We start from the raw sequence: 26,774 nt of genomic DNA, 5'->3' as shown, positions 1-26,774 counted from the left end.
TTCGACATTATATTCTGGATGCATGTTTCTGGGGAGAGGGTTGGTTCTGATCTTGCTCCTAACTTCAGTCATTAATTCTACTTCAGCCTCTATTGGACTCCTCGATGTATTCAGTTCTGCACCTATTGCCTGTAATATGTTCCTGCCAGCTCGTGACTTTGTCAATCTTTCGTGTTGCGCTAGCTGTTGGGCCTCCGCAATATCTTGCATTGTATTGTGCACCCCTAGACTCATTAGTTTGTCGGTTGCAGCGTTACTGGGTATACCTAGGGCTACTTTAACGAGCTTCCTGAGCATCACATTAAGTTTGTTAAGTTCTGCCTGCTTCCATTTGAATAATCCAGCCACATAAGTGAAGTGACAGAGAGCAAAGGCATGTATTATCCTCAAAGCGCTGTCTTCTCCCAGGCCTCTGTGTCTATTGGTGACTCAGACGTGATCCGAACACGCAACCTTCTTAATGGGGGGGGGGAGTATTGTAGCGCCGCGAAACTGCGCTTCCATGCGCAATGCCAAGAGTGCATGCACGAGTAACCACGTCACTTTTATTCACGTCGATGCTCACAAAGAGAAGTCACGTGGTTCCTCGCGCATGCGCTCTTGGCATTGTGCACGGAAGCGCCGTTTCGTGGCGCTACAATATGCCCAACTAAAACTGCCTATTGCCTTGACATTGCTTTGCGGTGGCAGTGGAAATTCGTTATATTGAAATCGCATACCAACATACTTCATTATATTGAGCTTCTAAATACATGGTGTTCTATGGTCAAGAGGTTATGAAAAGTTAAATACTTCGTTATGTCGAGAATTTCCTTATATTGAAGTTTATTATATCGAGGTTTAACTATTGCAGTACTGTAAACTATATCAGTTGGAGCATCTGATGCACACAAATTCGATATACGAGTTTACAGCTTACAAAAAGTTGTTAGATTACTCAAAAGGGTTTTGCAAACATAGTACTTACTCAATATATTTCAGAGTGATGCACTACAATATATAGTATATTTCATAGTGCATTCATTTTGTCCGCTTTAGATATATCGGTAGGTGCAGCCTGGTGTCCTGACATAATCTTTTTGATGAGTTACCCATGTTGTGAACTTGATGCTTTGGTATTTCTCAAACTTTGAAATTTTCAATAACTTCTGTAAAATATTAATGGCCTGAATGAAAAACTTGTTTTTGATTTTTTTTAGAGTTTTTTATGTTGATGGTGAAGGACAGACCACATCGAATTCGGTGCATTGAATGCCGAGCAAAATTATTTCTTTGTTTGAATGTGTTTAGACTATACGTGCTCCAGCGATAAAGCTTTCTCATTAGTATTCAGGGACAGTTTTCATAGTCAAGATCTATAGGAATGATCTGCTGCACCTTTTCTTTGTCAACATTTTAATTTTCACTGCATCGTCTACAGGAGGTACATCTGCAACTACTAGATGAAGTCTCACTTAGCTGGTGCACAACATTGCACATGAGCTTGGTCACCCTTGTGCAAGATCTACTGGAGCTGAAGTCTTCCCTGAAATGTATGTCCTTCTAGCTTATCTGAACATTATTGTCTTGCCTGGTTTAGTGTGCTCTTCAAGAGAACTGTCATGCATATTTCTGTTGCTGCTGCAACACAAGTAATTGATTATAGGCCTGTGGCCAAAAGACATGCCTTTCATCTAGCAAATAAAATTATAAGCCATAGATTAACTGGCCAGCTTCATCATTGATGGATACACCCCTATTTGGGGTGTCTTATCCAAGCATGTTAGCAGCCTACTCCAGTAAAAATTGATTTACTTAGCTGTGGTGAAATGCATTGTTACTTTAAATGTTAGCCTTACATTGAACATTAAATGGGCTCTCTAGCACAGGTATGAGCTCTCTAGGGCTCTCTAGCCAGGAAGACAAGTATAAATGCCTCTCCTAGCTTAACAACTGGCTCATTCATGATTAACACTCTGACTGCCAAGCTTACCATTGCGCTAAAAAAAACGAGTACCATAAAAATTGGTTCTCAGTCCCTTTAAAATTTGCATGAAGGTGGTACATCATGGCAGCAGGTCTTGTCTAATGCATAGCATGTTGGGTGTTGCACCTGCCTGTTTTGTCCACACTGAATTGCAATTACAAGTTGCCTGTGATAATGTCAGGTAAAAAAAAAGGGGGCGGGGGGAGTTTTCCTCTGTGAAAAAAATGGTGGCATGCATGCCCCTGCAATGCAAATCACTCACAATATTAGTGACAGCGAATGGGGTGTTGCTGCCTTGTTGGCACATTGCGCCACCATTTCTTTCAGAAAAATGTGCTCTCTTGATCTTGAAGATAATTTTGTTTTACTGCAGTTGAGCGGAAAGTGCCAGAAAATATGCCACGAGATGAAGAACGAATTTCCGAGGGCGTGACATTCAACATCTGCTTGCAAGGCGGGAACAGTTTTGAATTTCGTCTTTCAAAAGCCCACAGGTTAGGCACAAATGATGCTTATCTGCCGTCAGTGCATATACATTTAATGCTTGTTAATTAGATTCACACATATAAGGCCTGTTCGATTTGCCTGCACTCCTTGCACACGTTCACTGCACAGTTCTGAGCTCGTGCAGCGCCAGTTCAGAAGTGCAGCCACTGTTCGACACTAGGACATTTTGGAAACTAATACAAATGGTGCAGGAATGGCACGGTGCAGGTTGTTCCCTGCCTTTTGTTGCTTGTGTCCAGCATGTACTGTGATTGTATCAGGAATGGTCATCTTTGTCAGATTTTGACTCTTTGCCAGCACTCTGACAGCAAAAATGATCAGTATAACAGTGCATAGTTGCAGTACTTATGCATAAGCTGGTGAGACCTATGCGTATAAAATTCATATACCTACATTGAATTCAATTTCAAGTGCAATTTCCACCTGTCTCAGAACACTCGAGAGCGAGGCGGAGATAGGTGTTGTCATCGCCGAATAATGGTGGCATCATCGAATCATCTGCAAGCATCTGCACAAATATATTTTTTTGTAGCGATGCTTGTTTACATGGCACCGTACAAATCATCACCTTTTCTGCCTTTGAACATCAGCTTATAATGGCTCATTTCTTGATGTGGTATACTGTTACATCATATTTAGATCAGACAAATATGTCTGCAAAAATTGTGGGAAATCTAATTGTATAAAAGCATCGATAAACGAATGTCAATGGCCATCTATGTTGCAAGGGGGGCTCATCACAAGCCAAAATAGAACTATCACTCGTGATGAGCTGATGTTGTCACGATCCCTTTAAGGGGTTTAAGCAGCTTTTGATACATGGAATACTAGATGTGTTTATGTTTCAATGGTGTCACTGTCATTGCTTGTAGAGCTTGTGAATAATGTTGATCGGCAAATATGAATTGCCTTTTTACTGGCTTGTTTCTCCCTACGACAGAATCAAGTTTATCATGTCAGATCTTCACATAAAGGCAAAGCCAGCACGAAAATCCATCCACACAGATGCATTGGTGGTGTATTTTGATGAGCACCCTGTGTTTAAGCTACAGGTTGGTGTGAGCTTAATGAGCATCTGTCTCTTGTTCATGTGCATGTTATAAATGTGGAATCTACAAATGCCACTATCATATTTCATCATGGTCATCATAGATTTGTCCACTGAGTGTTAAGGGTTCTCCCAGCCATTTCTGCTTTCCCTTGTCTTGCATCAGCCTCCTTGCTCCTATGCCTGTGAATTTCATAATCACATCAAACCAATTAGTCTTATTCTGTCCTTGACATTGGTTATCTTCCCTTGGAAGCCATTTGCATAGCCTGACAAACCAGTGTTATCTGCTCCCTGCAGTACATCACCTGACCAATTCTACTTCTTTTTCTTCAATTAGAAATTAGAATACCATCTCATTACATTAACACTCCACATCACACTGCTTTCCTCTGTATCTTAAGGTTATGCATATGAACACTTAAAGTCAATACACAAACCATAGCTTGGCTGCCATTATTTTGCTTAAAAATCAGCCCACTAGGGTTTTTTTCCTTGTAGAAGAGAAGCAGCAAAGGAAAAACAGAAAAGAACCAAGACATGTCTTATCAAAGTTTTACTAAGAGGTGTGAGATTGTGTTGTTGGCAGAACCATACCATTGCCATACCACTAAGCTCACTGGAATTTCACTTGGCCAATGTGGCCATTTGGATGCTGTTCACCAGTATACTTATTGAAAATCAACCTGTGCTTTTTATACTTTGAGCACATGACAATGTGCTCGTTATCTTACTAACACGTGTTGCTGGGCTGGCTGCTTCATGTTGGTAGGAAACAGCAAACTTCGACAACAAGAGGGAAGACACAGAACAGGCACTAGCTCGCAACTGAACATTATTTCAAACACACAACAAGCAAGACTTGGTTTTAAAGAAACAGGAATGTTTGCAGAAGCATAGTGCATAAAATGAGAGTCGTTGGATTGTTCAGATGTCTTGCCATTTGTTCACACAACTTCCAAATTCTTGGCAAAAGTGGCGGCATGGTTGCATGTGAATTATAGCTGTATGATTTGAGTGCGGTGTTACAAATTTATTTTTGTCAGCTTTTTGCAATGTATGCCTCATTTCATGCACATTTTCTAAATTATAAATGTATTAGTGATGGTTGGTTACCTCTGAAGAATTTTTAACTTCCCCCCCCCCCCCCTTTTTGGGCTTTTAACAGCAAGTGCAGTATGTGGCTGCCCCATCAGATGAAAAATCATCCATAAATCGCCACACGATAAAGGGATTGACTCAGCAGTACAACAAGCTCTGGTAAGGTACATTCATTTCTCTGAGTATAAAACATCTGACTCGAATTTGTAAGAGTCTCTACATAGTTGGGAATATAAAACAGACACTTCTCAACAAGTTCCTTTGACTAAAGTATTGCCACCATTTTGAAGCTGACATCGCTAATTTCTCTGGTATTACTGCTGAGTTACTGCTGAGCCCAGTTAGCTCTGAACTTTCAAAACCTTGTCAAAAGAATTAAATTGGAAAGGGTTTGTTTTGTACATACTAATCTGTTCTTGTATGTTATATTTTTTTCTTTGCACTGTGGAGTTTTTCTCGATTGATACATATATATTCCACCCCATAGCTTACCTCGTGTCTTTGCTTTCAAGTTTGGGTGAACTGGTGGCATACGGAGAGGTAAAATCTTGCTGAATTCTCTAGCAGTTGCAGACATTGCATAGTGCAAATTGTTCATGCTAATTTAAAGCAACATAATTTTTGTTGCATTATCCACTGGCATTCTGTAGTACGAGGTATATATAACCAGGGGCAAGACTCCTTTGCCATTTCTGACATATTGATACACATGCAAATTCCTGTGCGAAACTCCTCCAAGCACAAAGAATTGACCAAAATTGCTCCACGCTGCGCCAGAACGGATTTGGCACGTGCTCTGGCGGTGGCCGCCAGCAGCAAGCAAACTCATTCTCTGCAAAAGACTGCAGCCATTCACATTACGCACGCCACGCGACGGCGCCTCTGGCACAGTTTGTCATAATTTTCTCGCTTGTAATACTGAACTTTTCAGCGCTTACGGCAAGTGGCCGGTGTGTGTGCGGCCACTCTCAGCTGTCGTCGCTCCTGTCAGAATGGGCAGGGCATGCCAAGGCGGCTGTATGTAGAGTGTACCAGAGTAGGGTTGAGTGGGCCGAGCGGCACGGTGCGTCCTAGCTGAGGCGCAAAACAACGAGAAAAGGTCTCAGTTTTGCCCAAAAGGCAAAGCATCGATTACGATAGCAAATTATTAGAGAGCTACACGAAGTAAGGATAGTAGTTTTATCAGCTGTATAACCATATAAACATAGGCATGCTAACTAAATTAACAAGCATGGTGTCATGTGTGCACAAGCAAACATGAACACATCTCACTCGACAACTGTGGAAACTCGCTGTCAAAATGCTGGAGTGAGAAAGCGCAGCAGCAGCGAGTGAATTGACCTTCGTGCTGCCTCTTGCTTCTATGCGAACTAAATGGCTTAAACAGTGGACATGGAGCTTGCCGCACACTCTGTCCCATCGCAGACCACTTTCTAAAATAGGGCCCATGCGGCCACAATATACACAGCAGCCACCAAAGTAGAACGCACCTCCCCCCATGGTGCATTGCGCCCTACGGAAGACGGTGTGCTTCATCCCCGCTTTTCTCCCTTGTGCGTGCGAGAATGAGCTGCCATCGTTGGTTCGACCTCACACGCTTTCACTCACACATACAGCATATGGCACCGGGCGACAATGTTATCGCCCTTGGACTTTATACAGAACATCATGGTGGTGGCAGAAATGTGCCTGAAGTGTCAGTGTAATTTCTGTGGCAATAAATGCTATCGAAATAAAAAATAATAGGCTGAGGACGCTGCAAGCAAACTAGATATTAGGGACGAGCGCTGCAGCGGGTTCAGCAGGTGGGCGTCTCTGTCCCTAGGGCTGGTATAAAGTAAAACTATTCCGATCTGTTTTGATGCTTATATGGGTGAAGCGTGAGTCATTTCGACCTATCATAAAGTGCTAATCATTTACGTTATGCACTGTAGCGGGTGTTTTGGATTCACCCTGGTCTATTATGTAGAAATGGCTATTAATAAACCACAGTAGTTCATAACTCTTGCTTCCATGTATGGTCTGTTGGTCAAGCACATTTCCAGCACTTCACGACACTGTTGAGACATTAATGAAATACGTTTCTGTAAAAAAATGTCTTGGGCTACTTTTTGAAATTTCGGGCTCACTATTGCAGAATGCATGTTTTTTTTTTTTTTCGGAGTGCTATCACTAATCAAAAATCTACAGGCACTATTACCAAAATTTGCATGCACTAGAAAGTTTGTTTCAGGGTAATTGGCTTCAAAACTTAGCTTAAGACAGTTGCAGTGCAGTGCTTGTGTTAGTTTATTCTGTGTCTCATCGTGGTTTCGAAGTGCACTGCCATATTCCATTATTCCACCAAAATTCAGATTGGTCTGCTCTAAACTGCTTCAAAATATAATTTTACTTGCTCCAGAAATTGCTCCAAAATGACTTTGGGCGGCCCACCCCTGCATAACCTTAACTGTTCACGCTGTACCAACTTAGATAAATACATTAAGTTTTTCTAAACATTTCCATACTAGTAGCTCTCGCAGCCTGAATCTTTTACCATTGCAACCCAGAACTGACATGTACAAAGACAGCTTTCACCCTCTACAATTAAATGTTGGAATACTTTACCCAGAAATGGTCATTATTTACCTTGGCCAATTTTTTGTCTGCACCTGACATATGATGTTATCACCATGATGTTATCGCTACTCCTGCTTTAGCCCAAGATCGGCTGCAGTATGTAAAAATAAATGAATAAATAAAAGCTGAAACTGCTACCCAACTAGACTGGAAAAAACACTAAATCACAGACTACAAGCAAAATTTATGGGTTGTCGCGTAGGCTTTCGCTGTGAAACCAAAAACAAACCTTGCATTACTTATTTTGTTCCTGCATTGCTTAACGGAGAAGAGTAACCACATTTTTACATTCGATTGCTGGGAGATATTTGGTTACTTTTGGTATTCAAAAATACCAAATATTTCCGTTTTGAATACGAGTATAAATAGTTAGCCTGTAGCATTCGATTCGTATTTGAAACTTCCAATGTTTGCCCATCCCTAATAAAGTTTTTTTTTTCTGTACTTCAGAATAAAAAAACATTGTACACATTGTATTGCAGCTCAAAATAAGTTAACCAAGTGCTATTGGTAAAACTTCTCACACATGCTTTATTCTGTGAATATAGTAGCTATGCTCTGCAATCACGAAACTGTTTTAGATTAGCTGTTTCTGTCCAAGGCAATTCCAGGCAGGATTATGGGAACATACAATGGGCTGACATGGTAACAAAGTTCTTATTTACATATAAGTTTTCTTCTTTTTCTTTTTTTTTCTTGTCATTACTAACAGATTCATGCTTGATTTTCTGGAAGAAATGCTTTAGTGAGATTGCACATGTGTGACTTTGTGGGGGTTTTATTTTTAGGAATAGACAAATTTACACATAACCATTGTCTAGTTCTAAGATTACCACACATTTCAATCCCAGAAGGAACTCACAAACTTAAAAGATCACACTTAAATTCAGGTTAAAAACCACCTAGCAGACTTGAGAACCTTCATGTTGCACTGTCGTGGTATAATAAACTTGATGATAATATATAAATGTGTCAGCAGTTCTCATTTTTTGTCACAGTGAGATATGAGTGGCTATCCTTATTTTGAGTTTGTTATATTTATTTATTTATTTATTTATTTATTTATTTATTTATTTGTTTATTTATTTATTTCACATAAGTTCTAGCACCAAAGCATGAGAGGGGAGTGAGTTACATAATGTAGAAAGGAACAATAACATAATAAAACATGGCATGTTATAGAATGTATTACTAGCAGCAAATCATGGATACAAAAAAATACAAACTGCACACATTGCAACACGTATGGGAAAAAAGTTTTGATTCATTTTACTGTTTTTACTGTTTTGCTTCTAACTGGAACATAATTTATGGAACATCTCAAATAATGTTTGCTCATGATTGTGTATTGCAGGACTCTTTCCATTGAGGAGATGCGAGTTGCTTTCCCCTATGACTACAACTTTGCAGAAGCCTGTAGTGAAGAGGTAATTATTTTGTATTTCTTGCTATAGGTGTTGAATTTATTATTCTATGCAACTATATTTCAGGCTGTTAACATCATTAGATGGTTAAAGCTTGTCCACAAGAAGGGCAAGGTACCTTTTACAGCTGATTCACCACTTCCCTCTGACTTTTCTATCAAGGTTAAGGTAAGACTAAGCGAATTGGTCACTACCTTTTATGGTTTAAGGAGTACTATGAAATTCAAACATGCTAATTTGTAACTGTAGAGTTAGTTATCTATGCCACTAGTTTCTTGAATTACGCATAGTTTTTACTTTACTGATATCTCTCTGTGTTTATGTCAGACACTCACAATAGAGCTTGGTGATGATCCATTTGAAGTAAAGCTCAGGAACAACTATGAGGTAAGATTATCCTTCTTCAGTCTTCTCGTTCAAGTATTTTAATTTGCGATGTTGAAGTGTACTTAGTCGGCAAAGTTCTGAAGTCTCATGTATATGCCTTTGCAGCTACTTGAAGACGAATATCATGAAAGCCTGAAGAGAAAGAGAATGCTCGATGAGAAGATTGAAAACTATCGCAAAACACATCTTTTGCTGCCGGGTATGTCTGCTGACCAATTTATTTCTTGATCGCTTTATTTCTTAATATCCTAAAACTTAGCAAAATTGACATGCTTAAGATTTCTGTGCCTCTTCCCAACTTTGGCTTATTTCTTTGAAGATCTCGCACAAGACACCATTACACACACACTTAGAAAGTGGGAATGTAGTAATGTGCATTTTATCATTCCATCTTTGCCTGTTACGAGCCTTATGCATCCTTGCCAACTTTTACTATTTTATCGTAAAATAGCTCATTTTTAGCATTCGTGTTTAGTTGTCGTATTGACAAATATTTTACTATTTTTCATTTGCATATAGTTCAGGGCAAAATTGATTTAAATAGAGACAGATGCAGTAACTGAGTGACTTTTTATGGCACAATTTTTCAGACCTGTTGATTATAGTATGAACGTACCCGCTCAGTAGCAACATAACTGATAGAAACATTATGTATGTATACTGGCAACCGAATTGTTGAATATTTCAGTAATAAATTTGATAAGCATTTTGGCTTGTCTGCAGTGTGGATCGTTCTTGCTCTGTTCATAGCTCGAATACTGAAGAAAGTGTATGACCCGTTAGTAAACAGTCAGCATACTAAATAATCAAACAATCTTGTGCATATTTTTGCCAGATTTTAGTATTTTTTGGCTTTCAGTGTCGTGTTTTTCAAATTCTTACGTTGGCAGGTCTGATTAAGTAAAACCAGGAAGTTCAGTGTGCTCATGCAGGAAAGCAATTCGTGTACAATCATGTGTGTCTTGTGTCGTAAATAATTCTTATTCCTAGGGCAGGTGTATTTGCATGTGAAACAGGCTGCACATTTTGCTTACTTCCATTCCATTACAATATGTAAGGCAACACCAGATTTGCCCTCAAGATGCCGTAGTGGCTAAACACAAGTGATTCGCACAGATCTACAAGAGGCTTAAGGCTCAATCGGGAAACTACTTGTAACATATCAACATGTCAGATTCAAATCCACACATAACAAGTCATTGTTGCTTAAACACAGATTTGGTGTTCCCTGATATATTACTCACGATTGTACAGGCACAACAATCAGTTGTAATACGGCTTAAGCTTTGGAAAAAATTTTGAATTCAGTTCAGTGTTCAAATCATTTCAGTTAACCATTTGTATGCCAGCTGCTTTTAGACTCACCTTCCCTGTAATCAACCAATGTCGTACCGATAGTCCCACAGAGTTTTCACTTTGGGACCTCCTCCTGTAACACTTATACACTAACTATGTATTTTTATGACGTGGCAATAAACTTCAACCTAAAATACATACATATATATATATAAAAACATTTGTTTACAGCATGTGCATAACAGGTATAAAAATATAGTAAACCCTTATTAACTCGAACGCTGATGTCTCAAAATATCGCTTGTCTAAATTTTTTCCAGCCATGGTGTCAACCCATTTGTTTTTCACTCCTTATCTCAAAATGCTTTTGCACCTGACTCCAGAAATCTTGAAATCTTGACTTCGAAAATACCAAGGAAAGGCAATGTGCAGCGTTGGCAATGTCACTTGCACTCACTTTTCACCCAACAGCAGCTCATTAGCCCAGCCAGACACCGCACCCGGCTCTGCTCCCCTCATCTTTTCCCTTTTCTTTCTATCACTACTCGCACGCACTTGCTTGGGTAATTGCTGCCCTTTTGTTGGGGCCCCACACAGCAACGGTGAGCTGGGAGTTATCCTTTTTTCCCCCTCCTCTCATTTAGGATGCTGTCAGTGACACATCAGTGCGGTCACAGCATATTAATCATGACCTTGAGCACTTTTGAGCATATGCGATCAGCCCACGTGCTGCACCCTAAAGGACCCATCATGCGAGCCCACAGTGTTTCAGCGACATTGCAGTTTGACAGAGGTGGCCGCTTCAGGCTTGCACGCCATTATGCCATAAATTTTGCGTTATTCTTGGGTGTCTGCTAAAGGTGTGACCACTGCACTCTTCCACAGTTCAGTTTTGGTTTTTGAAGTGACATTGTCCAGTATTCATTACAATACAAAAAGAAGCAGCGTCAGCTTTCTAGATGTCTGGAACCAATTATGCTCGGATGACTGGCTTCAAATATTGCAGTCTTCTTGGCTCATTGCTAGGCATGCTGTTTGGGCACAATGCCAGTAACGCCGCTGCCTGTAGATGCCAACATGTTCGGTGCTGAGGCACGTGAAAGTGACCTAGAGTATTACTGGCAGCATTTTGGAAAAACTCAATGTAATCTATGCACAGCCATCTGGCTTCTATCTTTATGATTATGCTTATCTAAAAACTCCACTTATCTCATAATATTTTTCCAGTTTTTACAGCTTCGAGTTAATGGCAGTTTACTGTACTGCTCCGCAATGTGAGGAGGCTGCTACAAGGCTTAGGCATAATGGGTTTACCTTGAAGTGTATCAAGAGATTTTCATATATTATCCAGAGCATCAAACGCTGACAAGTAAAGTACTAGCTGTAGCTTGTTACAGCTTTATTTTGTGCTAGCAAATATGGGTAGCCTATCATATGGCTTGTATGGTGATTTTTCAAGTGTTTCATGGTTAAAGTATTAAACACAAGTATAAGCATCAGTTACGCTTTTATTTTTATTTTGTGTTTTAAGAAGCCTTATTGTTAGCACATGCCAATTTTCACCTTATGGCTGTTGTCATGTTATGACACTTTGCCAAACACGATGAAGCCAGCAGATAATGAAGCTTGACTTCACGTGATTGTAACTAACAAAAAAAATGGAACCCATGAAATGCTGTTGTTCTGTTAGAGAGTCCAAGTGCTTGTAGATGTATACTAAACCACAAAAACCACCTACCACATTGAAATAAAGATTCTTTTGCTGAGGGCTGCAGCCATAACTTGGACAATTAGTGGACTTTCTCAGCCTGTCTATGCTCTTTGGCAACTTTTATATTTGCAGAGTACTTGTTGAGCTCGAGGTCGTGAGTTCAACCCCAGTGGTGTTTCATGGGGGTGAAATGCAAAAATGCCTGTGTTCATAGATTTAGGTACACATTAAAGAACACCAGGTGGTTAAGATTAATCCAGAGTCTCCCTCTACAAGATTCCTTATAACAAAATTGTGGTTTGGGCACTTAGTACCCCAGAAATTAATTTTACATATCAATCTTATTACGCAATGTCAAGACGCAAGCGCAGGCAGGAAAAAGTTCAGGACAGGAAAGAGCGTTATGTTTGTCCGCTCTTTCCTGTCCTGAGCTTTTTTTCGCCTTTACTCATGTCTTAACATTGCGTAAATAATTTTACACTTTAGTGTAAGCACCCATAAGTTGTGTACCGCTGATGGCGGATGTGCTTTGCTGAGACAGTAATTTTTTTTCTTTCTTAAGCCTAATGTATTGCAAGAAAATTTTTAGAGGTGTCTGCTGAATCACAAATTGAACTAGCCTACAGCAAAGCTGCTTGATTGCTTATATTGTAACTTTGAAAGCTCGATTGGCTGTGCCTTGCTAATTTAGTGTGCCTTACTTTAGTGAGAAGATTCAGACCTGATCAAATTATCAATCTCCAAGAATTAAATTTGGTAATGCTGCAACTGTCGCCATTGACGAGGTTCAAGGCATACAGCCCTAACAGCAAGACATGACCCACAGCCTCCAAGGTGAACGAGCTCTATGCCAGCCTCAGGAAGAAGGATGCCGACATATATGTCCAACGTTCCAAGCAGCTTGGGCAGGGAGCATCTATGCGATCTCACCTTGTCCTCTGGCACTTTGATCAACTTGAGGTACTGGCCCTGGCCGACCCATCATACCATGGCACTGAGGCTGTTGTTGAAGTAATGCGTCGACTTGATCCTGAGAGGTGGGTGAACAACTTCTGTTTATAGTTGAAGGTATGTTGAATACGCACGTATGCGCGCACACACACACATGCACGCACACATGTGGTCTACCTTTGATTCTTTTATTTGAAGATGGTTTCCTTGTGTATGTGTACTGCATACAGAAGTATACATCTGTTGCTCTCGAAATAATGATGAAACAGGAAGAATGGCAGTGGGCTGACAAGACAGAGGCATGATTGTGCATGCCTTTAGAAAGTTATTCTATGAAATACAAATAAATGCATCATTCATTCTTCGTTATTTAAAATGCCTCCAGTGACAGGTGGGCATGCTGATACCAGTTTCTGTTAGAAATCATCACTTTGTGACCCTTCCTTCTACAAAAAAAGTTATTTGCCAAATGTTCAATGAACATACATGTTTCTTGCTATATATTTTCCACACGGATATTGAATGCATGTGTAGCACTCGTTCATTATGTATGACATTGTTCTGTCTATGATTGCACTGTCCATAACTTCAGTGCCACTTTCTATCATACCGGCGAGCCTCTCTGAACCTCTGTTGATTTACAGGTATTAGCAGCACAATTGCTATATTGTTTTAAGATAGTTCCCTGTCCAAGTGTTTCAATCATTAATGTCTCACGTGAAAATTTCTGATTCTGGCTCTGGCTGTTGCATCTGTCTTCGAGTGCAACCTTCGAGACACATTTGTTTTCTGAAAGGAGCAATAGCATGCAGCTAACAATTAATGTCTATTCATACATGTCAGCTGGATTGATCACTTTAGTTCCACAATGACGTATATTGTTTTGAGGGGTCTGTATTTTTCTCTCTCTCATAAAACAAATACTTTTTTTTTTCAGCTCTTTCACCCTATTTTGTGGCTGGTGGGCAAAGTTTCATCGCCAATAGAAAGGCGCCGACATAAAGTGGGCATGCATTCACGCAACTGAGCTGTGGGGCACAATTGTTACTGAGTGTGCTGACACATGTGCTGACCACTGCTACAGATTTGCCAGTTAATGGCTCTGTTCTCTATTGAATTGCACAATGAAACAACAAACACCACCTAAATGTCCTCACTGCAGCAAATATAAACACCATCTAGTTCACCATTCTTTTAATAAGGAAATAGCTTTTTTGAAGTAGTCATTTACATTGACAGTCATCATTGATGGTTTCTGCACAAATTTTTTTTACCATTTTAGACTCTTGCACTTGGAAAAACTCAGTGTTACAATTGTGCTAGCTTCTAGTGACCGTGTCCTTTTTTTTTGTGATGGTTTCTGCACAAATTTTTTTTACCATTTTAGACTCTTGCACTTGGAAAAACTCAGTGTTACAATTGTGCTAGCTTCTAGTGACCGTGTCCTTTTTTTTTGTTGTTGTTTTCCTCCTTGTGGTTCTCTGTATTGTGAAGAGCCAGCATCAATATTGATAATGGCGCTTCTTGTCGGCATTGTTTGTACACAGCCCCTATCCTGAGGAAGGAATGCATTTCTCGACCCTATGGTGTCGCCGAGTGAGTGGCAGCATCAAATCTGTCACCTGCCAGCTGCGTGACTTCCCACAATTCATGGTGGACTGGCGTGAATTCCAGATGTGGGGCACCCTGGCCGGTGCTGAGCAGGAGGCACCGCCACGAGGTATCACCTAAATTTCGATCATTCTTTGCTTGCTTAAGACTCTCATTTCCTTTTCTTGTTTTCTATTTATTTATTTATTTATTTATTTATTTATTTTGTAAATATGAGCTAAGCCACTAGGCAACTAAGTTTTGCAAAAAGGCCAAGATCTGTACGTTTTAAGGAAAATGAAGATATGACATGCATGCAAGCACCATAGAATGTAGCTAAAGGTAAGGGGGGAGTGGGGATTAGTACAACTAGACAATGAGAGTGCGTAGTGTTTTCAGGTCCGATGGCCTATACACTTTAACATTGTGTATCCACTTGGCCTTACTAGTAAACCAAGGGCAGCTGCTCTAATGCATGTGCACATCTGACTACTTAATGCAGCATATTGCAATCTTGTTAGTAGGATATAGCTTTTTAGCTAAGTGGATGATTCTTTACTGCACTTCATGCTTGCATCATAATTTGTTACTTTTTATTGCGTCATTATGCAGCCTCATCTTATCAGTTCAGGGAACCTGTGCACCTATATTTTGTTTATGTAAAAGCCAATTTCTTTAGTTATCTCCACATTCAGTTCCAATTTCTGCATATGTTTTACATGGTGTTCACACAGTTGCAAAGCCAGTGCTAAGGTGAAAGGACACATTGCAGTTAAAGGTGCCCCACAAAAAACAATGCCAATTGTTTGTAATGTTAATGACCCTCACAGGGCCTCTGACACATAAGTAAATGATGGTACTGATGCTTAAAATTATGCAGATCCCACACACTGTTGGAATCGATGTAAGTGAAGCTTTCTGTGCTGTTTGCACTGTGCCGAGATTTGGTGGTGATGTTGATGGCTTACTACAGTCACAATGTGAGGTTAAATGTTACCTTGTGTGCACCACTTGTGTTTACTTGAGGCGTTCTAGTGCACATTGTTTGTAGCCTGCGAGAAAGTTAGCACTGTCATTCCCTCACATGGGCGCATCGCATTGTGGCTGAAATTTTGATTCGCTAGACACCGATTTGCTTGTTGTCGTCTTGATGTTGCGGTGCTTTAGTGTGGCTTTGTGTCTGCATGCCTTCTGCCAGTTTACCGCATGTACAAACTTGCACGGTGTTTATTTTTCAGAAATAGCAGAAACGTTACACATCATACCTTGAATAAAAATTTTTACAGTTTGTTCGCAACTGTTTTTATGTCTGGTAGTAATGTTTCTTTTATTGATGAGGCCCCAAGAGAAGCATGCTTTCTGATGGCTCCTTTCCCTTCTCCCACGTTCATCCCATGTATGCAAGCTGCCATGAGCGAAGAGTGGCTATTATTCACCCGTTTGTCTGGCACTGGCTTTATGCATTCTCCGTCTCCTCTTTCTGCCATATTATCTCCCCTCTGGGCTGTTGCATGCGAGTACGAAAGTAAGCGCTGCAGTTTTTGCACTGTTTCTGCAGGGCTGGTTAATGCATAATTACTGCCATCCTGAGTGCACTGTGTCAATAGCCAGGGAGTTTCGGAGAACATCGGGACAATGACCAGAGAGCTCCAGAAGACATTGTGGCAATGTCCATGAAGTTCTTTGCTAGAAAGGGCTCACAGACGTCTCTCGCACGTCCCTACCATATATATATCTACGCAATACCTATTCACCACCTAGCTCAGCAGTCAGCTATCATCATCAGCCTATTTTATGTCCACTGCAGCACGAAGGTCTGTTCCTCCGATCTCCAATTACCGTTGTCCTGTGCCAACTGATTCCAACTAGCGCCTGCAAATTTTTTAATTTCATCAGCCAACCTAGCCTTCTGCCACTGCACTTCCCTTCTCTGGGTACCCATTCCCTAACCCTAATGGGCCAAGAGTTATCTAACGTACGCATTAGATGACCTGCTCAGCTTCATTTTCTTATCTTTATCTCAATTAGAATATCGGCTATCCCCATTTGCTCTCTGATCCACACCGCTCTCTTCCTCTCTCTTAATGTTACACCTAACATTCTTCATTCCATTGCTCTTTGCGCGGTCCTTAACTTGTTCTCAAGGTTCTTCGTCAGTCTCCAAGTTTCTGCCCCATACGCTAGCACCAGTAGAATGCACTGATTGTACACCTTTCTTTTTATTGATAATGATAAGCTTCCAGTCAGGATCTGAAAATGTTTTTATTTTTATTCTTCTGCAAATTTCCTTCTCGTGATCAGGGTCCCCTGTAAGTAATTGACCTATGTAAACATACTCCTTCACAGGCTTTAGAGGCTGACTGGTAATCCTGAGCTCTTGTTCCCTTTCCAGGCTATTGATCATTATCTTTGTTTTCTGCATATTAATCTTCAACCCGACTCTTACACTCTCTCTGTTAACGTCCTCAATCATTTGTTGTAACTTGTCCCCAGTGTTGCTGAACAGCACAATGTCATCTGCAAACTGAAGGTTCCTGAGGTATTCGCCATTGATCCTTACTCATAAGCCTTCCCAGTTTAATAGCTGAAATACTTCTTCCAAGCATGGAGTGAATAGCACAGGAGAGGTTGTGTAAACTTGTCTGACCTCTTTCTTTATAGGTATTTTTCTACTTTTCTAGTGGAGAATTAAGGTAGCTGTGGAATCTCTGCAGATATTTTCCAAGATATTTACATAAGCGTTCTGCACTCCTTGATTATGTAATGCCTCTATGACTGCTGGTATCTCTGCTGAATCAAATGCCTTTTTTTAATCTACAAAAGCCATATAGAGAGGCTGATTGTACTCTGCAGATTTCTCAATTACTTGATTGATGACATGGATGTGATCCATTGTAGAGTATCCCTTCTTGAGATGGCCTGTTCCCTTAGTTGACTAAAGTCCAGTGTTGCTCTTATTCTATTGGAGATTGTCTTGGTGAATATTTTATATAATATTGGAAGTAAGCTATGAGCTTATAATTGTTCAATTCTTTAGCATCTCCTATTTTGTTGGTTAGTGTAATGTCGGCATTCTTCCAGCTCTCTGGGACTCTTGAAGTCAAGAGACAGTTTGTATAGAGGGCTGCCAGCTTTTCAAGCATGATGTCTCCTCCATCTTTGATTAAATCGAGTGTTATTCCATCTTCTCCTGCTGCTTTTCTCTGTTACATGCCTTGCAAGGCCCTTTTAACTTCATCACTACTTATAGAAGGAGCCTCTGTAAGCTGTTCATTACTACTTCAAATGGAGGTATCATGGCTTTTGGGTACCGTACAGGTCAGTATGTCAGCTATATCCTGTACCAAATGTTTTTGTTGTGAATGGTAAAAAAAAAAGGGACATAATCAATTTCCTTAGATATTACATTGAGCTTTTTTCATTTATTACTATCTTTTGCAGTTGTGCTAAGTTATTGAGTTCTTCAATGCTAAATGTGAAATGTGCTTGCAGCAAAACGGAGCTCAACAGTTGAAGTGGGTGCACCATGGGGGAATATGACTGTGGAAAGAAGCATGCCATCCCTGAAATTCTATCACGACTTGACCTGGGGTGAGTAATGTGAAAACTATGTCTTAAACGCAGTACTACAATCTGGTATCTGAGTCTGCTATTTTTATAAATTGACTGCAGTGCCCTGTGCAGAGCTTAAACAAAAGTGAATTACTCGCTTATCAGTTCTGGGTGTGCACGTACAGGCGCCCAAATCTTTAACTGACGTGCGCGAGCGGGTACTTTTCCGGGCGTCAGCGCCGTATGATGGGGCGAGGCTGGAAACAGCCTAGCAGACGATTGGCCCAGCTGAGCGGGCTTTGTCCGCATGCGCTTAGCTTCAGACTGTTTCCAGCCTCGCCCCGTCACACGGCGCTGACACACCGAAAAGTCGCCGCTCGCGCACGCCAGTTAAAGATTTGGGCGCCTGTACATCTTAGCGTGTTCACAGGGAAATTGTTTCGATTGTATAATTGTGTTGCTTTATGAAATTTTTCAAAGGTCTACATTCATTCATTGGTTAGCGTAGAGTAGTTATGAGTGTTTTGTTTAAGTCAAGCTAATGGATATTGACCAAACTTACTCACTTAAGAAGCTTGATTTCCACTGTATGATAGAAATAAAGCTAAATTGGCAGTGGCCTCGTATGCGTGTCTGTGTGTGTGTGTGTTTTACTGTTATTATAAAAATTCTGTGTTTATTTTATGCTAGCATTTAGTTTAAGGACTGGAAGAATTTACCAGAACATGTAATACTTGCCAAAAATTTTACAAAAGCACTTCAGAGCTTCTTATGCTGCTATTAAATGTGATTGTATAAATTGGTCATACAAGACTGTTTGTTCGGCCTTTTCCAACTTTTATCTTTTTATTTGTTTGTCTGTCTGTCTGTTTGTTTGTTTGTAATTATTACATTTAAAGTTTCCTTTTGTTTTGCCCTTCCTGTTTGAACTTTGTTAAATGTGCAACATGTAATTGAAATGAGGAGCTAAAATTCTCATGGCGAGAGTGTAGTGATGTAGTCCAATGTGAACCATTCTTACTTGGTTGCCGTGCATGCTGTCATGTTAAGTGGCCACTTTCTGGTGTCACAGATCTCTTGTAGCATCGAACTTTTGCCCAGCACACTTTCCCTTTAGGGAATGTGGTAGGTTGTTTACTTGTCTGAATGATATTTCCTACTTGACCGTGTGTTTCACGCAGACCTGGGTTACCTAGGCTTGACATATGGAGGTTGCTGGGAAGCCATTGTGGCTCAAGTCAGCCTGTGCATGGAGAAAGTGAGCCGCCCGTCAGCCGACCCGAGTCCAGCACTTGCCTGGTGGGACAAGGCACGACTCCTGCTTCATGGACGCCTGACTGTCTCTGCAAGACACCTGGCCCTTTTCCAGCATGTGTCTCTGGACCCAAACAATGACACCGAACTCTTTGAAGTGTCCTGGAGCAACGCTATTGTGGATTGGACAAACGGTATGAAACCTTGAACAAGAGGATGCCTCTTTCTGTCCAAGAAAGTTTAGAAGCTAGATCTGTGAACTCTCTGAAAGGATAACTTGCCTTGCTGTTGGGTGAAAATTGTGGCAAATAATGGGGCACTAAAGAGTGAAATAATGAGTAAATTACACTTCTGCAATAAGAAATAGTCACTCTTGGCATGAGAGAACGCTTGGTAGCTGATAAAAGACGGGCAGCGATGTTCCCTTAAAGTTATTGCACTGACCCACTGTGATGTCATGGACTTGGGCCGCATCTGCTAAGCCCTAGTTAATTTTTTATCAGTAAAGGTGTGCTACATTGTATTCTAAAGGAGCCAAAACTGAATTCAAGAAGGTTCAAGAACCTTTACTCAGCGACAACAATTCAAATTTTAAAAAACATTTCAAAATTTATGACATCACCCTGATGTACAGATGCTGGGGTTCTGGCATGAAATATTAAAAAATGAAACTTTGACCTTCATGTTCTCATTTAATTGTCAATTTGTTACCACAAAATTTGTGAAAATAGTGTTTTAATAGAATACTTTATCGGTCTTTAATGACTTATTGTTTCTCTCTGTGATTTTCTAAGGTGGCACTGTCTTTGATGAGTTGCAAGAAGTTGCTTCTTTATACAAGCAATTCCTCATCAAAAAGCAGCTTTGAACAGCACCGTGTCACTGTTGACGTTTTTTAAAAATTAATATTACAGATAGCTCACTATCTTTGAAAGAACAAAGTTATGCCTACTATTCCTTGAAAAGCACATTCTTCTCAGAAGAATCTTTGGTGTGCGGTGTAACCTCATCATTAACGTAACTTGTCCCATCTAGATTGTGCAGAGCTGCCAGCTGGCAGCAGAGAAAACTGGGGCCGTATTCTGAAACATTCGCCTTCTGCAATAATTTCACCACCGCAATAGTCACGTTCGATAAATCAAGCGACTTCTTATCCGTGGCATCAGCGTGCACTACCAACACGCTGTCAAACGCTTCACATTGCATGAGAGAGTGCACCGTGCGAGTGCAGAGCGGTTTGGGTGTGTTGTTTTCTAGTGTAGTGGCCGCAGTACGGGTTCTGTGCACTGACTACAGTTGGTTACGGCCACATTAGGTAAAATAAATTGAATAAGGAAGTGCGAAATGTTTTATTTTAAATGAATCAACAAATATCGCCGCAAAACAAAGCGTCTAAGATGCCACCAAGAAGGCTACTATTAACTACCACCTATCTTATCTCTTCTACCCTCCACCAGCAACCGAACGCCAAAAGACATGTTCGTTTATTCAATATATGTCGAGAGCACCCATCGACACCATGACGTTAAAATGATGTAGGCCGGAACTACTAGCAGGCGCTGTTTATTTTCCGGTTTTGCTAAAATGGCCAATCAGTGCGCGCCATTAGAGGAAGCGTGGCCAAAGCAATAGTTTCGCCGAAGGCGAACGTTTCAGAATATGGGCCCTGATTGAACATCCTAAGTTTGGCTTGCTGGTTATGGAGAAAAAAGAAAGCTGTATGGAGATTCAATAACAGGAAAACTAATGAGCAGTGCTGGACTTTGCAATTGTGATTTTATTCTAAACAGCATAAAATGTATGCCAGAAAGAACGTGAAAATGGAAGTAGGAAACTTTCAACATGAAGCAGTAAAGGCTGCAGCAGTAGTGCGGTAAGGTAAATGTTACTGCATAAGCACTTCAGTGAGGAAATATGAAGCCATATTGTCTAATGTTAGTTCGGGCATTGATACTTTTGAATTTTTTGTGTAAGTGCAAGAATAGCTTTCCTGCTTAAATGTGCCTTAATCCCTCATTATAAGATCAAATTTTCAATATCAGTCATGATAGTGAAGATGACCCCTCATATTTAAGGGCAGCTTTATAATAGTGGAGTGTTTTTTTTTTTTTTTTTTTTGCCAGGCAAGATTGTGATGAAAGGGAACCTGGGCATGTATGTGCACACAGCGTCTCGATACAATGACAGCCGTTTGGTTCACATTCCAAACCTCAAAATAAGGTGAGTGTGGAGCCATTACAGGAGTCAAAATCAAATTGCGTATAATTTGTTTGTTTGCAACTGCAGTGTGCAAAAGGAAGCTGTGCTAGTTTATGAACATGAGCTGTGTGTGATTGTAGTTGCTTATGTCATTGCTTAGCATCAAGATGAATTGGCTTTGTGTGGGCAACCCTTTTGACCACCATAGCATCACACCTTGCGCTCCTGACAAGATACCAGAGTACTCAAGCAACCAGGTAAATAATTTTTCTTTGTCCTTGTGGCTGATAAACAGTTTTCAAAGCAATTTATAATTGAAACTTTTGGGCGGTCATCGTAGATTATGTTTAACCCTCCATCTATGCAGACTAAACTGCTGCTCAAAAAAAGTTTACCATATCAGTTAATCCAAGAAATGCCAGCTTCTGGGTGCTTTGGGTCTAAAAATTTTCCTCAGAATAGGTGTTCTGCAATGCTACATAGCCATTTCGGCAGCTGTACATCTCAGTGTGAAAAAGCATTTAGCTGCTCTTATCAATTTTCTATAATGAGTGCTTTGGGGGGACTTGTTTTTTTTGAAGGATAATCAAACATTGTTGCATATAGGAATGTTGCTGCTGTGTGTCCCTTCACAACACTGCAATCATTCCCTTTTTTGTTCGAGGAATAGCACATTAATAAAATGTCATCCTGCTTAAAGCCCATCAACAAGTAAATTGAAATCAGTCGAATCTTTTTTTTTCATTTTACTGCAATTTTTACCTCTCCTCCTCTTTTCCTTTATTTTTGGTTTTCACTGGTAGCTTTTCATGTTTCTTTTCCCTGTGCATCTGGTTATTATTAGTCTCAATACTTATGCAGCTAGGCAAGTTAAAGACATAAGTTAACCAAATTGGAAGTACAGGTAAGTATGTATGCAAGTAAATAAATAAAGCTGCTTCGATAAGGTGTGTTTATTTAAAGATGAGATGAAAAGGCGCTGTGCCAACACCGAGCCGCTGCAAAGACAAGCGCACTTCATTCTCCTCTTGTCGTCCTTGCTGTAGCTTTAGCATTACACTCATCCCTTCACAGACGAAGCCCGCTGGGCAAGTAACTGTTACGTCACTCGGAGTCATCGGGATGACAGCGTTTCAGGCAGGTGACAGGAACAAGCTGCGTCTTCTTAGACTGGTAGCCACTAGAAACGAGATGAGCAATCGAATACGTCACATCACTTAGACGATTGGTGATGATGAAAGGCCTGGTGCAATGAGCCAGAAACTTGTGGCACAGGCTGCGCTTGCGAAGTGGTGTCCAAAGCCATACTATGTCCCCTTTGTCGTACTACACATTCTTATGTCGTGAATCATAGCTGATCTTGGAGCAGCCCTGGGATGCCAACGTATGGAGCTGAGCTATGCGACGTGCCTCCTCAGTGCAGCAGAGAGTCTGGGCAATTGATGAGTCCACATGAGGAGTAAAAGGTCGAATGGTGTCAATGAAGCTGTGCGTTGGTCTGACATAAGGAAGATGGAAAGGACTGTAGCCGGTAATTTTACGCTTTGCAGTGTTGTAGGCGTATGGGATGAAAGGCAAGATGTCATCCCAATTTTTGTGCCTGGAATGAACGTACATCGAAAGCATGTTGGTAAAAGTTCTGTTAGTGCGCTCGACGACACCATTTGTCTGCGGCTGATACGGGGTCACGTGGCAAAACTGGCAAGCACGGAGATGCGACAGCTCTTCGACTACGTCGGTCACGAACTGGCGACCATGGTCGCTCACAATAAGACCAGGGCATCCATGACGCAGTATAAAGGAGGACAGGAAGAAGTTCAAACCATCAAGAGCCGTAGCCGTTGGTATCGCTGCGGTTTCAGCATAACACGCCAGATGGTCGACGCAGATTATAATCCAATGGTTGTCATTTGTTGAGCACGGGAATGGACTGAGAAGATCCACTAGAAGCATTTCAAAAGGAGATGATGGTGGCGCCACAGGGTGAAGGAGTCTGACCGGAGCAGTATTAGAGCACTTGAATTGCTGGCACTTGTTACAACTGGCCAGATACTTTTCTATATCCCGTCGCATACTAGTCCAGCAGAATCGGCTCTGACTGTGGTGGTATGTTATGGTGAAACCCAGGTGCCCAGTGGTCGAGTAATTGTGCACAGCAGGGAGCACGTGGGTTCTCAAATTCTCAGGGACCACTAAGAGGAGGCGAGCACCATCAGCCGCATAATTCTTCTTGTAGAGCAGGCCATCTTAGATGACAAAGCCATTGTTACCTGTTGGTTGAGCAGCTGAGGCGAAGAGGGCATCCAGGCTGCAGTCGTCACGCTGCTCTTCCCGGAAAGTGGCCATGTCGGCAAAAAGAATGTCGTCGATGGCGGCCAGAAACTCATTGAAATTGTCAACGTCACATGCACTTGTTGGTAGAGGGAGCCTTGAAGAACAGTCAGCATCTGCATGATGTCGGCCACTCATGTAATGGACTGCAAAGTCGAATTCCTGCAAACGTAGTGCCCATCAATCAAGGCAGCCAGACGGTTCACGGAGACCAACCAACCAACATAGTGAATGGTGATCAATAACAATCATGAAGCGGCACCTGTAGAGATATGGGCAGAACTTCTGGACTCCAAAGACGACAGCGACACACTCTTGCTCAGTGACGATGTAATTCTGTTCGGCCTTGCTCAACTAACGGCTGGCATAGGCAATGGCATGCTCGGCGTCACCAATACACTGGATGAGGACAGTGCTGAGGCCGGTTCCACTAGCATCAGTGTGCAAATCTGTTGTGGCAGAGGGGTCAAAGTGGCAAAGTATAGGTCCGTAAGAGAGCAGACATTTCAATTGACTAAATGAGAAATCACAATCCTGCTGTCCAGGTGAAAGGGTTATCCTTGTGCAACAATGAAGTCAGAGGGTCGGCAGTATCAGCAAAGTTAGGCACAAAACGTCGGAAGTTTGAACAAAGACCCAAAAAGCTCCTCAGTTCATGTTGTGATGACTGAAGTTGTTTAAAGCCGCTAACTGCAGCTACCTTCAGTGGGCCTTTTCACACCCCCTGCTTGTCCACTAGATGTCCAAGTACTAGAGCGTCTCGTTGGCCAAAGTTACATTTGTTGGAGTTGAGAATAAGGGCAGTTTGTTCCTGGCACGTCAGAACAACGTCCAGTCGATGGTTGTGCTCTGCATAAGTGTGGCCAAAAATGACGACGTTGTCTAGATAACACAAACAAAACTCCCATTTCAGACCGCGCACTACCATGTCCGTAAACTTTTGAAATGTTGCAGGTGCGTTGCGCAAACCAAACGGCATAACATTGAATTCAAACACGTCATCTGGGGTCACAAAAGCGTTTTTCTCTTTGTCAGCTGAATGCATGGGTATCTGCCAGTAGCCCCATCGGGGGTTCACAGATGAGAAGTAGGATGTGAAATGAAGGCAGTCGATAATGTCATCGATCCGAGGAAGTGGATACACACCCTTTTTCATCACAGAATTGAGACACCGGTAGTCGACATAAAACCTCCAGGACCCATCTTTCTTTTTCACGAGGATCACAGGCACAGCCCAAGGGCTAGAAGAATCTTGGATGACGCCATTAGCTAGCATGTCGTTGACCTGTTAAGCGATGATCTTGCACTCTGACACGGTCACGCGGTAAGGCTGATGCCTGATGGGATGCGCGGGCCTCGTGTTGTTCTTGTGGCGAGCCCGCATAGTTGGAATTCAAAGTTTGTTAGCGTTCTGCGTAAAATCAAATAATGACACATGCTTTCTAAGGGCGCTGACCAGGGCTTGACGCTTCTCTGAAGACAATGACTTGCTGACTATTTTTAAAAAAGGCAACAAGTCTCCAGGGGTACCGGGGCCAGCTCCGTGCTCTCAGGATTTGTGTGACGTGTCATCAGTTAAATCGCCTATGCTGAGACTGGTATCCACTTCAAAAAAATAAATTATGTGTAAAATTTGTGTGGAATAAATTGTGTATAAAGTTGCATTGGTAAGAGTGTCAAGTTATTTTAGTTTACCTGCAGAACGAATGTAAAGACTATTTTTCTCTCCAAGCCATAACCACCATTTGTACTTCTGCACATCCTGCCTCAACATTTACTTTCTTGTGTGCTTTTACCTTCTTTTACCTTAAGAGGAAGCTTTAGCTCATGCCTGCTGTCTTAAATACATGGAAATGGAGATATCGTTTTTCTTGGCAGCCACTGCACCAAGTTTGATGAGATTTGTTGCATTTAAAAAATATGAAAATCTAGTGACTGTAGGAAGTGTACTTTTGGACCATCAGCTAAAAAAAGTTGAAAATTGCAGAACTGAAAGAAAATAAAATGCAAATATCAAGTTTACCGCTCAGTAATTAAGCAATAAAAGCAATATCACAATTCTATAATTTGCACGTATAATGCATCTAAAGCCGACAAATTTATGTATTATACACCGTTCTTAAATATACCTATAATTTGTGAGTAGGACCTTTGCAATAGCCTTGTGAATATTGGCAACAGTTTCATATGAATTGTAAATTTATGTATCAAGGTTATCTGCTTAAGATGCCCTAACAGGTGCATTTTACAGAGCTGTGCACTATACAGTTAAACCTTGATATAACAAACTTCAGTATAACAAAATCCTTGATTTAATGAAGTATTTTACTTTTCATAACCTCTTGTCTATAGAACACCATGTATTTAGAACCTCAGTATAACAAAGTGTGTTTGTATGTTATTTCAATATAGCAAAATTTCACAGCCGCCACAAAGGAATGCCGAGACAATAAATTTAAACTTCCGCTGACGCAGATGGTCATAACATTAAAAAACAAGCAGCTGCTTGCAAACGCACCTCACAAATAACGCTCCACACCACAAGAGCGACCGTTGAAGTAGAGCCGCATCATGTTCCGTATAAAGTCCAAGCGCGATAAGGTCCTATCGCACCCTGAGCCACATCATGCTCTGTATAAAATCTAAGTGCGATAAGAGCCTATCGTGCCTCGAGCCACATCAGGTTTTGTATAAAATCCAAGTGCAATAAGATCCTATCGTGCCCTACGCACTGTGTGCTTTAGGTACGAGGGAAAGTGTGCGAGGGTGAGACAAGAAAGCATAGCCTTCTCACGCGAGCAAAGGGAAAGAGGTGGAGCGGAGCGAGTGCATGCGAGA

At 41.2% G+C, this 26,774-nt stretch overlaps 1 protein-coding gene across 1 annotated transcript in view; it reads left to right on the top strand.

The window, feature by feature from the left end:
• hob (bridge-like lipid transfer protein family member hobbit) overlaps positions 1-26,774 on the top strand; it is a 113,752-nt gene that overhangs the window by 45,291 nt on the left and 41,687 nt on the right. Inside the window, exons 19-32 of the mRNA XM_065427433.1 lie at positions 1,421-1,532; positions 2,340-2,460; positions 3,414-3,525; positions 4,690-4,781; positions 8,596-8,668; positions 8,732-8,833; positions 8,993-9,052; positions 9,158-9,251; positions 12,886-13,096; positions 14,558-14,730; positions 18,093-18,191; positions 19,334-19,600; positions 21,530-21,626; positions 21,766-21,862. Coding sequence (XP_065283505.1) covers positions 1,421-1,532; positions 2,340-2,460; positions 3,414-3,525; positions 4,690-4,781; positions 8,596-8,668; positions 8,732-8,833; positions 8,993-9,052; positions 9,158-9,251; positions 12,886-13,096; positions 14,558-14,730; positions 18,093-18,191; positions 19,334-19,600; positions 21,530-21,626; positions 21,766-21,862 — 1,710 coding nt within the window. The remainder of the gene's footprint in view (positions 1-1,420; positions 1,533-2,339; positions 2,461-3,413; positions 3,526-4,689; positions 4,782-8,595; positions 8,669-8,731; positions 8,834-8,992; positions 9,053-9,157; positions 9,252-12,885; positions 13,097-14,557; positions 14,731-18,092; positions 18,192-19,333; positions 19,601-21,529; positions 21,627-21,765; positions 21,863-26,774) is intronic.

Source organism: Dermacentor albipictus, chromosome 2 (assembly GCF_038994185.2).
Source record: "Dermacentor albipictus isolate Rhodes 1998 colony chromosome 2, USDA_Dalb.pri_finalv2, whole genome shotgun sequence".
Lineage (NCBI taxonomy): Eukaryota > Metazoa > Arthropoda > Arachnida > Ixodida > Ixodidae > Dermacentor > Dermacentor albipictus.
This window is presented reverse-complemented; position numbering and strand designations above follow the sequence as displayed.